The sequence below is a fragment of the Coregonus clupeaformis genome, chromosome 10, assembly GCF_020615455.1.
Source record: "Coregonus clupeaformis isolate EN_2021a chromosome 10, ASM2061545v1, whole genome shotgun sequence".
Lineage (NCBI taxonomy): Eukaryota > Metazoa > Chordata > Actinopteri > Salmoniformes > Salmonidae > Coregonus > Coregonus clupeaformis.
In genome coordinates this window covers 63,192,154-63,204,964 of record NC_059201.1, presented here as the reverse complement: position 1 = coordinate 63,204,964, position 12,811 = coordinate 63,192,154, and the positions used below count along the sequence as shown (strand labels likewise).

Below are 12,811 nucleotides of genomic sequence, written 5' to 3'. Positions count from 1 at the left end.
ACATGGAACGACTTAGAGGGGAAGTCCCACAACCTTAACATAGGATAGAAGATTATGTGACAATTCCATTGTTCTTTTTTAGAAGTAATATCAAACTAGTCCGTTTTAAGCTGAGTTCCAACACCTACAACCCTGGGTGGATGAAACTGTAACAAACATGATATCACAATGAGAGAAAAGGAGGTTTGGAATGAGGTAGGCTAAGAGTGGAGGATATACAGTACCAGTCAAAAGATTGGACACACCTACTCATTCCAGGTTTCTTCTTTATTTGTTTACTATTTTCTACATTGTAGAATAATAGTGAAGACATCAAAACTATGAAACAACACATATGGAATCATGTAGTAACCAAAAAAGTGTTAAACAAATCAAAATATATTTTATATTTGAAATTCTTCAAAGTGGCCACCCTTTGCCTTCATGACAGCTTTGCACATTCTTGGAATTCTCTCAACCAGCGTCATGAGGTAGTCACCTGGAATGCATTTCAATTAACCGGTGTGGCTTGTTAAAAGTACATTTGTGGAATTTATTTCCTTCTTAATACGTTTGAGCCAATCAGTTGTGATGTGACAAGATAGAGTTGGTATACAGAAGATAGCCCTATTTTGTAAAAGACCAAGTCCATATTATGGCAAGAACAGCTCAAATAAGCAAAGAGAAACAACAGTCCATCATTACTTTAAGACATGAAGGTCAGTCAATATGGAACATTTCAAGAGTTTCAAGTTTCTTCAAGTGCAGTCGCAAAAACCATCAAGCGCTATGATGAAACTGGCTCTCATGAGGACCGCCACAGGAATGGAAGACCCAGAGTTACCTCTGCTGCAGAGAATAAGTTCATTAGAGTTACCAGCCTCAGAAATTGCAGCCCAAATAAATGCTTCACAGAGTTCAAGTAACAGACACATCTCAACATCAACTGTTCAGAGGAGACTGCGTGAATCAGGCCTTCATGGTCGAATTGCTGCAAAGAAACCACTACTAAAGGACACCAATAAGAAGAAGATATTTGCTTGGGCCAAGAAACACGAGCAACGGACATTAGACCAGTAGAAATCTGTCCTTTGTCTGATGAGTCCAAATTTGAGATTTTTGGTTCCAACCGCCGTGTCTTTGTGAGACGCAGAGTAGGATGATCTCCGCATGTGTGGTTCCCACCATGAAGCATGGAGGAGGAGGTGTGATGGTGTGGGGGTGCTTTGCTGGTGACACTGTCTGTGATTTATTTAGAATTCAAGGCACACTTAACCAGCATGGCTACCACAGCATTCTGCAGCGATACGCCATCCCATCAGGTTTGGGCTTAGTGGGACTATTATTTGTTTTTTAAGCTGGTTGAGAGAATGCCAAGAATGTGCAAAGCTGTCATGAAGGCAAAGGGTGGCTACTTTGAAGAATCTCAAATATAAAATATGTGTTGGTTTGTTTAACATTTTTTTGTTACTACATGATTCCATATGTGTTATTTCATAGTTTTGATGTCTTCACTATTATTCTACAATGTAGAAAATAGTGAAAATAAAGAAAAACCCTTGAATGAGTAGGTGTGTCCAAACTTTTGACTGGTACTGTACATTAGAATAGTGTGAGCCACAGAGCATATAAGCATGTAGCATGTAAGTTTGTCAAAATGACAAGATGTCAGGTCAGCCTGCTTAAAGGAACTGTCTGTTCACTTCACTTTACCCCTTCCTCCCACCACAACTACGAATAAGAACAACCTTAACCTAACCTTCAACACTCAACCCCTACATATGTTGCTTTAACAGGGATAACACATTCCCCCACTACACCAAAATAACACAGACATTTGTGAATCGCGCCATACCGCTGTCTGACTACGTCATGGAGGGCTATTTATACTGAGGCAGCCCAACTGCTACTGTAGCTACGGTTACAGTGGGCTACCTCAAACGTTGCACTCCCCTAATAATAAAACACACTATTTGAATGTTTTCAAATACTTTTAGCATTTGCTTTAGCCTGCCTGGAGTGCCAGATGGGTGGGGTTTGCAGTTTTGCGACTTTCTATTGCAGGGATCATCAACTAGATTCAGCCGCGGGACAATTCTTTCTTGAGCGGATGGTCGGGGGGCCGGAACATAATAATTTGTAGACTGCAAATTGACCGCAATAAGCCCAAACATAGATAATATTTGACTAAACCATAATAATTTCAAACGTCGCTTACATTTGTATACAATCACGTGTTTCTCTATTATGCGTAAAATCACTTGGTGCTGATTTCCTGCAGTTTTTACAGTCTTTTATGTCCAACAATGATTCAAAATAAATATATATAATAAAATACAATTGCTCAAGAAACTTTGGGGGCCAAATAAAACCTCCTGCGGGCCAAATTCGGCCCGCTGGCTGCCAGTTGGGGAACCCTGTTCTATTGGTTTCATTGTATTGGGTCAGGCAAGCTCAATCAAGCCCAGATAAAGTATGTGAATTGATTTCAAATGGTATTTGAACCCAGGTCTGCAACACAAATGGCCACTTCTTATATCGCTACTCCTACTAGCCTCGCTCATAGTCATTCCTCAAAGTACTGCCCCCACATCCTGCATATTTTATCAGTTCCCATACCCATAGCCCCCATAGCCCACTGATGAGGTGATTCCCCCTGATGAAGGCTCTTTAGCTGAAACATTGGTCAAATAGTGTGTGACTTTCTTTTTAATTTGGTCGGAGAACCACTACATTACAATAACTACATCCATTACAGAGACCTAAGGATTGATTCAGCAGACACTCAAGTCCAAATCGACGGAGCATCCAAACAATAAGGACATCTTAAATGAATAGCCACATTCATTTATTAATTGCTAAAACATGCTCATCATATTCCTCATCAGTTCTTTATTTCTATCTCTTTTTTAAATTCTTGTTTTTAATGTATTTTATTTTCTAACATTTTGTTGTTGTGTTTTACTGTCAAGCAGTGACCATTTTGGCACTCTTATTTAGATTTAGTTTAGTCAGTCATTTTTGTAATTTGAATAATGATTTAGTCTTGTTATTGTCAAAATTCAGTTTGATTTGAATTCAATTTGAATTGAAGGAAGTAGAATTGAAGTCTCATTCATTTGACAAATATTTTATCAAAAGGATATGCCACCAATGAATGCAAGAAATACACATTTCTAATATTAGTTTGAACTTTGATTATAACTCAAAGATGTCAAACAGTATTATTCTTTGTTATAAGATGTTCCCTTCCATACTGCAGTGTTACATTTAATGCATTCAGGGTTTATTTTTCTGATATTTTATAAACATTAAGGGAATTCTGAATTATCATAGACAACCCACAACATGATCTTGGAATATTTCCAGACCACTATAATTATAAGAAATTGGTTCAATGCCACATTCAATTAGTTTTAGCCAAACTGTTATAGGTATTTCAATTTGAATTCATTTTTTAATGGTGTAGAATGCCCTGCGTGCTTTCTCTCTCAGTTCATTCTGTGCCCCATTTAAGTGTCCAGTTGAGCTTATTTTTAAACCTGAGTAATTGTAGTGTGTGTAGTACTCTATATAATTTGTACCAATTGAGAACTTTGGTCTAATTCCCTGAGATCTGGATCTTCTCTGGAAAATAATTTCTTTTTTTCTTTTTGGGGTTTACTGCCAGGGCCCAGGTCTGGCAGTACTGCTCTAGCAGGTCCAGGCTCTGCTGTAAGCCATGTGCTGTGGCTGACAGCAAGCGCAAGTGCATGTAACCTCTTAATTGTGGAGACTAACACCAGGGACTGAGGATTTTTCTAGAATAGTGTCCAATTCGTTGATGTAAATATTGAAGAGTGGGGGGCTGAGATTGCAACCCTTGCAAAGGCCCCACCCCTGGTTAAATAATTATGTTCTTCTCTTGCCAATTTTGATGCTGCACTTGTTTACCCCCTAAATAGTCATATCTGTTATTCCATTTGATTTAAATATGTCATATGTTTTACCCCCTACACTACACCACTTTCAATAACTTTGTAGAACAGTCCTGTATGCCAAATGTATCCAAAATACCCGTCCTATCTGCCATACATACAGTAGCACACTGGGCCCATCATTCAATGCCCTCTACCTCTCATTCAAAGCACCCCTGTCCCCAGCTCCCCCTCCCTGTTCTACTGACCATGCTCGATCCAAAAACATACCTTCTTTTCAGTTTGACGGCAGACAGCGGACCCCCTCTGCAGTTGGTGCCCAATTCTTCCACGCGTAATCCCCCCCCATAGGACCCTCCGGGCCCACCCACCTTTGCTCCCCTCAGCCAATGAGGCGCAGGCGCATGGTGAGTGAGCACCAATCGCCCCACTTTTGTGTCTGTATAAAACTTTTCAGGAGCCTGTGCCAGGTTGCACTTTCTGTCAGTCCAGGGCTCCAGTTTGCCGGAGAGGTGAGAGAGAGAGCAGTGAGAGAGAGAGAGGAGAGGGAGTTGACAGTTTTTAGCCCAATCCTACACTTTTATAAAGTGGTGGGTAACAATTAATTTCTCTGGTTGTAAAACCTCATAACCGGAGAACTACCTACCTACCTACCTACCTACCTACTGCACCAAACCACGCATTACCGGATAGTGTCCTAAACGTGTCTTTGTTTTGTCCTCTTCTTCTGAAGCGTCTCCTGTTTGGTGAGGATGGAGAATGCACACGCAAAAGAGCCGGAAGAGGTTGTGTCATACTTTGGTGTCGACCAGACCACCGGCCTCACACCAGAACAGTTCAAGAAGAACCTGGCCAGATATGGTCACAACGGTGAGAAAGAGAGACTGAGATGGATGGATGGATGGATGGATTGATGGGAAAGGATAGAGAAACCAAGGGATGGACAGAGGGACTTGGAGGTGGATAAGAGGAGGGATAGGGCTTGTTGGAAAGATGATGGTGAGGAGGAGGAAGAGGAGGAGAAAAAGGAGGAGGATCTGGTTGGGTGTAGAGGTTCGGACCCAAAATAGGGTTAATTGGTGCTAAATGCTGTGGAAAGAATGGATGCGATGGAGGGACAGACAGACAGACAGCAACAGGTGTTCCTCTGACTTGGAAAAAAATGTATCTTGGAAAACAGTTAGTCTTTGTTTTGGTTATGACGAGGGGAAGGTCGAATGTTGACTCTTTGTGATTGGCTGGCTGGCTGGCTGGCTGGCTGGCTGGCTGGCTGGCTGACACATTGGCGCGCAGCAACCAAAATGGTTCACGTGACCTTGTGATGGTGTTGCAGATACCATTTGAAGGTCAGCGGCACCAAGGGATGCTTGTGTAGTGTAGTTTGTGATCAGTCCAGTACAGGCTCTCTATTGTGGTTGGTTGGTTGGTTTCCAGAAGTTCCTGACAACTTCTACATGCATATCTGTTGTATCAGTCCTTTTATTTTAGTGTATTTGCAGTTAGCACACTTGATAATACCATTGAGTGGCTAAGCTTCAGACTAGATATACAGAGGCAGAAGTTAAGTTATGAGGCTTATAATAATGTTTTTATGAAAATGTTTCTTCTTGGTCATCCATGCTTAAATCATGATATAAAACATTGGTATAGTCATTGTCTCATCCAACCAATGAAAAGCAATGACTGACTCAAGGCTCTGATTGGCTAACCAATCAGAGGTCAGTGAGAAGGACAGAGGTTTGCTATGGCTACTGTAGGGCCGACCTGGGACAAACCAAGGCCTTAACACGTTTGCAAACTTTTGCTAAAGAAAACCATTTAGTTTGATCCTTTAGAAATAAAGTAGAATCACAGTTGTGCAATGCCAGTTCTTTGGTTTGTTCATGTTTTTGCAGAATTTGAAGATTTGAGTTGAGTTCAGATAGATTTCAGTCCTGACGTAAGTTATCAATCAAAAGGTGGATGACATGACCAAAGTAAAGGTTTTTAGCTAATTAACTATAGGTATTTGTATCAAATGCAAAATTTTGCACCTGTATTTTCAATGATCTGATCTGACCTAGCATTTCTGCTATCAAAGTTAGAGGTAGTAGGCCTAATGCTATTCTCAATTAGCGATTTTAGTAGCAAATAGCAATGCTATGCTAATAATCTCCTCTCGCTCTCTTTCCCCTTTTACAGAGCTGCCAGCTGAGATTGGTGAGTTCCAAACGTTTATCTTTGCCCCTCACACACCTGTCTGTGGTCGGTCTGCACACACACTCCTATTTCCGTCCCAGTGTCCGGGAGGTTACACATCCCATCAGTCACACTACTTCTTTATTTCTTGTCACCATGTCACACACAAACAGACACTTACACACACACACACATACACACCTGTTGTTCTGCTTTCTGCCTGGGATGATGGACTTCCTGTCAGTCGTGTTGTCGTGACTTTTGTCATCACGAACCCTCCAGACATTCCGAATCGCCCATTTATCTCTGTTCATGCCCCCTCTAGGGTTTAAAATCATTGGAATGGTTGGTGTAGAGTAGCCATATTTTTTTTTCCAATCCGATGCTTGACAGGGAGGGGCTACACACTTCAGACAGATGGAAGGGGAGGATGTGAATGGGATTGCTCTTGTTGTCAGACTTGTCATAATCCTGAAAGAAGAGGATCTTCCTATGCACAGATCTGTGTCCTAACTTACCCATCACATCTGCCACATAAAACCTTGAAAACCCAGAACTAAAAATGTGCGTAATTGCGTCAGATGCTTCAGTTGGCTCGTCAATAGTTCAAACAGCCACAAAGTCATGAACCCCCACCTATTTCTACAATTGATCTTCTTAAAATCTGATTTTAAACCACAGGCGGCTGGTGGCACCTTCATTGGGGAGGACGGGCTCATAGTAATGGCTGGAACAGAATAAATGGAATGGTATCGAACACATCAAGCACACGGTTTCCATGTGTTTGATACCATTTAATTCACTCCTTTTCAGCCATTATTATGAGCCATCCTCCCCTCAGCAGCCTCCTGTGTTTTAAACCTAACCCTAACCACACTGCTAACTTTATACCTAACCCTAACCTTAAATTAAGACCAACAAGCAAATGTTTGTTTTGATACATTTCTATAATATACCCAATTTTGACTTTGTGGCTGTGTTATCTAGTGGGAACCTTCCAGTTGTGTTGCATGTGTCTACACATGAGAGATTATTGTCACGCTGACTATTCCTCCCTGTAACGGTTATGATTCTCACGTCTGTCAGTACTATATCATCATGATACAATAGCGACATTAGCAATAGTCATCGAAATTGTTAAAAGGTTTTAAAAACAATTCTAATAAATGCAACAGTTGGACAATGGATGACAATGGATGAATCCATCAGATATTGACAAAATTATAGCACATAAAACATTTTACTGGCACGGACAAATAATTGAGTTTTTTTTCTTAGAATGCACTCATACATTTTCTTATTGTATCAGGTATTTTTGTGTGTGTTAAACTAAGGACATTATATGTGCCTCATTTGCATAAATACACTGGGTGTATTTGCATATATTACGACATTAACATAAAGGGGAGAAATAGGGCTGCAACCACCAAACACTTGCTCTGTCTAACCTACAGTGCCCTCCACTATTATTGGCACCCCTGTTTAAGATGTGGTCGAGGACTTCCAAAAATCCTCCTTTTTTTTTTAAACAACATAGAACCCAAATGCAAAAAAATTGAAAAATCCAACCTTTTATTTAAGTACATTACTTTGGTGGTAAAAAAAAAAATCACACACTTAGAAAAAAAAAACTTGAAATCATGTGTCCCACAATTATTGGCACCCCTAACAATTCCGCTGAAAATTTTAATTGATTTTTTAAAAAATATATTTTTCTGTAGTTGCTAAAGTTGGTCAGGGTATCTAGGAACTTTTAATTAGTAATTCATGACTTCCTGTTTCCCTGGGGTATAAATATGACGTGACACAGAGGCCTAATTCTCTTACCCATTTGTCAACATGGCAAAGACAAGAGAACACACCATTCAAGTAAGGGTGATTTGTGTCGACCTTCATAAGTCAGGCAATGGCTACAAGAAAATAGCCACTCGCCTTAACTTGCCCGTATCTACAGTCAGAGGAATCATTAAGAAGTTTAAAACAACTGGAACAGTGACAAACAAGGCTGGAAGAGGTCCCAAGTTTATCTTGCCACAACGCACAGTGAGGAGGATGGTAAGAGAAGTAAAAAAAAAGTCCTAAGCTCACTGTCACAGAATTGCATCAAAGAGTGGCATCTTGGGGTCACAAAGTCTCTAAAACAACCATCAGACGCTCTCTACATGCCAACAAGCTGTTTGGGAGGCATGCAAGGAAAAAGCCTTTTCTCACTAACACTCACAAACGTAAACGTCTGGAGTTTGCTAAGCGGCACTGGGACTTCAACTGGGATCGTGTGCTTTGGTCAGATGAGACTAAGATTGAGCTTTTTGGCAACAAACACTCTAAGTGGGTCTGGCGTAAAACAAAAGATGAGTATGCCGAAAAGCACCTCATGCCCACCGTGAAGTATGGTGGAGGATCTGTGATGCTGTGGGCCTGTTTCTCTTCCAAAGGCCCTGGGAACCTTGTTAGGGTGCATGGCATTATGAACGCCTAGAACTACCAGGACATTTTAAATAAAAACCTGATGGCCTCTGCCAGAAAGCTGAAGATGGGTCGTCATTGGGTCTTTCAGCAGGATAATGATCCAAAACATGTGGCAAAATCTACACAAAAATGGTTCAGCAGTCACAAACTCAAGGTCCTCCCATGGCCATCTCAGTCCCCAGACCTCAACCCAATCGAAAACCTGTGGGGCGAGCTAAAGAGGAGAGTGCATAAGAGAGGACCCAGGACACTGGATGATCTAGAAAGATTGTGCAAAGAAGAATGGTCAAAGATCCCTCTCTCTGTGTTCTCCAATCTTGTGAAATGTTATAGGAGGAGATTAAGTGCTGTCTTGTTGGCAAAAGGGGGTTGTACAAAGTATTAACATCAGGGGTGCCAATAATTGTGGGACACATGATTTCAAGTTTATTTTTTTCTAAATGCGTGATTTTTTTTTTTACACTAAAGTAATGTACTTAAATAAAAGGTTGGATTTTTCTCTTTTTTTGCATTTGGGTTCTATGTTGTTTAAAAAAAAAGGAGAATTTTTGGAAGTCCTCGACCACATCTTAAACAGGGGTGCCAATAATTGTGGAGGGCACTGTATCTGCACTCACCTGCACTGTCTAGACTGCCTCATTAATTACTGTTGTCACGTACTTTTGCATAATTCAACAATTGTGTCAATAGCAGGATACCCTCGGATTAAAAATCAACACGGTTGGCTCTAGATTACACCTACTTTACATTGTTTGCGAGATCAGACATACACTACATGACCAAAAGTATGTGGACACCTGCTCGTCGAACATCTCATGTCAAAATCATGGGCATTAATATGGAGTTGGTCCCCCCATTGCTGCTATAACAGCCTCCATTTTTTTACATTTTAGTCATATAGCAGACGCTCTTATCCAGAGCGACTTACAGTTAGTGAGTGCATAAATGTTTTCATACTGGTCCCCCGTGGGAATCGAACCCACAACCCTGGCGTTGCAAGCGCCATGCTCTACCAACTGAGCTACACGGGACTCAACACTTCACTCTTCTGGGAAGACTTTCCACTAGATGTTGGAACATTGCTGTAGGGACTTGCTTCCATTCAGCCACAAGAGCATTAGTGAGGTTGGGCACTGATGTTGGGCGATTAGGCCTGGCTCGCAGTCGGCATTCCAATTCATACCAAAGGTGTTCGATGGGGTTGAGGTCAGGGCTCTGTGCAGGCCAGTCAAGTTCTTCCAAACCAACCATTTCTTTACGGATCTCGCTTTGTGCACAGGGGCATTGTCATGCTGACACAGTAAAGGGCCTTCCCCAAACGGTTGCCACAAAGTTGGAAGCACAGAATCGTCTAGAATGTCATTGTATGCTGTAGCGTTAAGATTTCCCTTCACTGGAAGTAAGGGGCCTAGCCTGAATCATTTACATTTACATTACATTTACATTTACGTCATTTAGCAGACGCTCTTATCCAGAGCGACTTACATATTTTTTTATACTGGCCCCCTGTGGGAATCGAACCCACAACCCTGGCGTTGCAAACGCCATGCTCTATCAACTGAGCTACATCCCTGCCGGCCATTCCCTCCCCTACCCTGGACGACGCTGGGCCAATTGTGCGCCGCCCATGAGTCTCCCGGTCGCGGCCGGCTGCGACAGAGCCTGGATTCGAACCAGGATCTCTAGTGACACAGTTAGCACTGCGATGCAGTGCCTTAGACCACTGCGCCACTCAGGAGACTAATCATGAAAAACAGCCCCAGACCATTATTCCTCCTCCACCAAACTTTACAGTTGGCACTATGCATTCAGACAGGTAGCGTTCTCCTGGCATCTGCTAAACCCAGATTCGTCCGTTGGACTGCCAGATGGTGAAGCATGATTCATCCCTCCAAAGAACGCGTTTCCACTGCTCCAGAGTCCAATGGTGGCGAGCTTTACACCACTCCAGCCGACGCTTGGCATTGGCATGGTGATCGTAGGCTTGTGTGCAGCTGCTCGGCCATGGAAACCCATTTCATGAAGCTCCCGACGAACAGTTATTGTGCTGACGTTGCTACCAGAGGCAGTTTGGAACTCGGTAGTGAGTGTTGCAACCGAGGACAGACGATTCCTGTTCTGTGAGCTTGTGCGGCCTACCAATTTGCGGCTGAGCCGTTGTTGCTCCTAGATATTTCCACTTCACAATAACAGCACTTACAGTTGACCGGGGCAGCTCTAGCAGGGCAGACATTTGATGATCTGACTTGTTAGAAAGGTGGCATCCTATGACAGTGCCATGTTGAAAGTCACTGAGCTCTTCAGTATGGGCCATTCTACTGTCAATGTTTGTGTATGGAGATTGCATGGCTGTGTGCTCAATTTTATACACCTGTCAGTAACTGGTGTGGCTGAAATAGCCGAATCCACTAATTTGAAGGGGTGTCCACATACTATTGTATATATAGTGTAATATCACCATAACCCGAGAGTTCATTTTCGGAAGTTGCTTTCACTTCAGCGCATCTAATTTGTAAACATTTCAACTGTATTAAATGATTACTTTTATAAATTTCAGAAATAATGAACCCCCATCAAAATAACGTTTTCTTTATTTTTCTTGTGAAGTGTCGAAACGGTGCGTTAAATTCCAGACGAAGCTTTAGTGTTCTTATAGATTCAACGGAAAGCCAATGTATCTGCGGTTGTAACATTTACGGGAAAGAACGACAGGCACAAGCAAGAGTATGAAAGAGTAAAATGAAAGCAATCAATCCAGTGTGATTTAAGTGACAAGTGGATTTTGCACCCCTCAAAGACAGGAAATAGATGGCATGCGCGTTGTTAGGGAACATTTTCACACACACACACACGCACAGTGACATTATTCTCATTCCCTCCTCTACTACTCTCTCTCGCTCTCTGTCTCTCGCTCTCTGCCTCTCGCTCTCTGTCTCTCTCGCTCTCTGTCTCTCTCGCTCTCTCTCTCTCTCAGGTAAGACCATCTGGGAGTTGGTCTTAGAGCAGTTTGAGGATCTGTTGGTCAGAATCCTGCTGCTGGCTGCCTGCATCTCTTTTGTAAGTAGACAAAACGTAGTCACTGATTTTGACCGACTATGGCATATAGAAAAGATTACACAGTAATGACACAAGACAAGGTAAAGACATGACGTTCTAGTCACTAGATTCATTGCTGCGTTAGAATGGCGAATGACTTTAGATGTTCTGTCTCTAGCTTCATTGGTACAAGACAAAGTGATGTTATCTGGTCTGCTCCTCAATGATTGGTGTAATGAGAGCAAGGGGAAGATATTAATGTATTGATAATACCTATTGAGTGCTCCACATAGGGGGTAGGGTCTATACAGGTCGATAGGTTTGGGTGTATGTGTGAGTTTGTTGGTGTAAGGTCACTGTGAGGTCACTTCCTGTCAACTTCCTCCTTCCACGTCCTCTCCTTACCACAGTGCAGGATGGGTAGATGTTTCAGCGTAGCAGCTGTGCATGGTGGCAGAGGCGCTGAGAGGACACTGACAGCGAACACACACACACGCACACACAAACACGCATGCACACAAGGTTACATACCTGCGCTATGAAAGACACATACTGTACACACACAGGTCAATTATGCTTTGCGTACACACAGAACACATGCTGTGACCCGTCAGGTTATATTTCATATGGATTGATGTCCACCCTCTCTCCCTCCCTCCCTCACACACTCGCTCACTCACTCTAGGAATCCCTCCCCCCTCCCTCTCGCTCACTATTTAATTTCACTGTTGTCTCCCCTCTGCCCTCCTGTCTCGCTCTCTCTTTTCAAATCTGTTTTGGGGTAGGGGAGGGGATGACACAATGTTTTAAACCCCCCCAACCCTTTACACTCTGTCCCTGACCAGCTGTCACTATGGCCTTAGAAAGAATGGTGTGTGTATGCGATGTAGTGTGTGTGTGTGTGTGTGTGTGTGTGTGGCAAGAGGGCGCGAGGGGAGAGAGGGCGCGTTATTTTAAGAAAGTCTCAAGCCAGGCCGAGAAACTGTATCCTTTCACAAAGGTCAGGGATGAAAGGAACGAAGGATTGCCGGCAAGAGAGGGAGAAAGATAGTTTTGCACAATGACATTGATTGTTGCAAAGACAAACAAACAGATAGGTGATAGGTACATACAGTAATATGGTTGAGGAAGACACTGTAATGATAATATGTACTTCATAAATGCATAATATAAAGTGAATATACTGTATAAATATATAAATGCATTGGCAATATCAGTGTAATGTTTGTAAT

At 42.3% G+C, this 12,811-nt stretch overlaps 1 protein-coding gene across 3 annotated transcripts in view; it reads left to right on the top strand.

The window, feature by feature from the left end:
• LOC121550335 (sarcoplasmic/endoplasmic reticulum calcium ATPase 1) overlaps positions 1-12,811 on the top strand; it is a 47,527-nt gene that overhangs the window by 10,057 nt on the left and 24,659 nt on the right. The window contains exons 1-4 of one of the 3 annotated variants that reach the window (XM_045223167.1): positions 4,336-4,408; positions 4,630-4,766; positions 6,078-6,095; positions 11,518-11,600. In XM_045223167.1, the coding sequence (XP_045079102.1) occupies positions 4,649-4,766; positions 6,078-6,095; positions 11,518-11,600 (219 nt within the window). In that variant the 5' untranslated portion in view covers positions 4,336-4,408; positions 4,630-4,648. Of the gene's footprint in view, positions 1-4,335; positions 4,487-4,629; positions 4,767-6,077; positions 6,096-11,517; positions 11,601-12,811 lie in introns of those variants that run through there. The other 2 variants (XM_045223166.1, XM_045223168.1) reach the window with 2 other exon arrangements.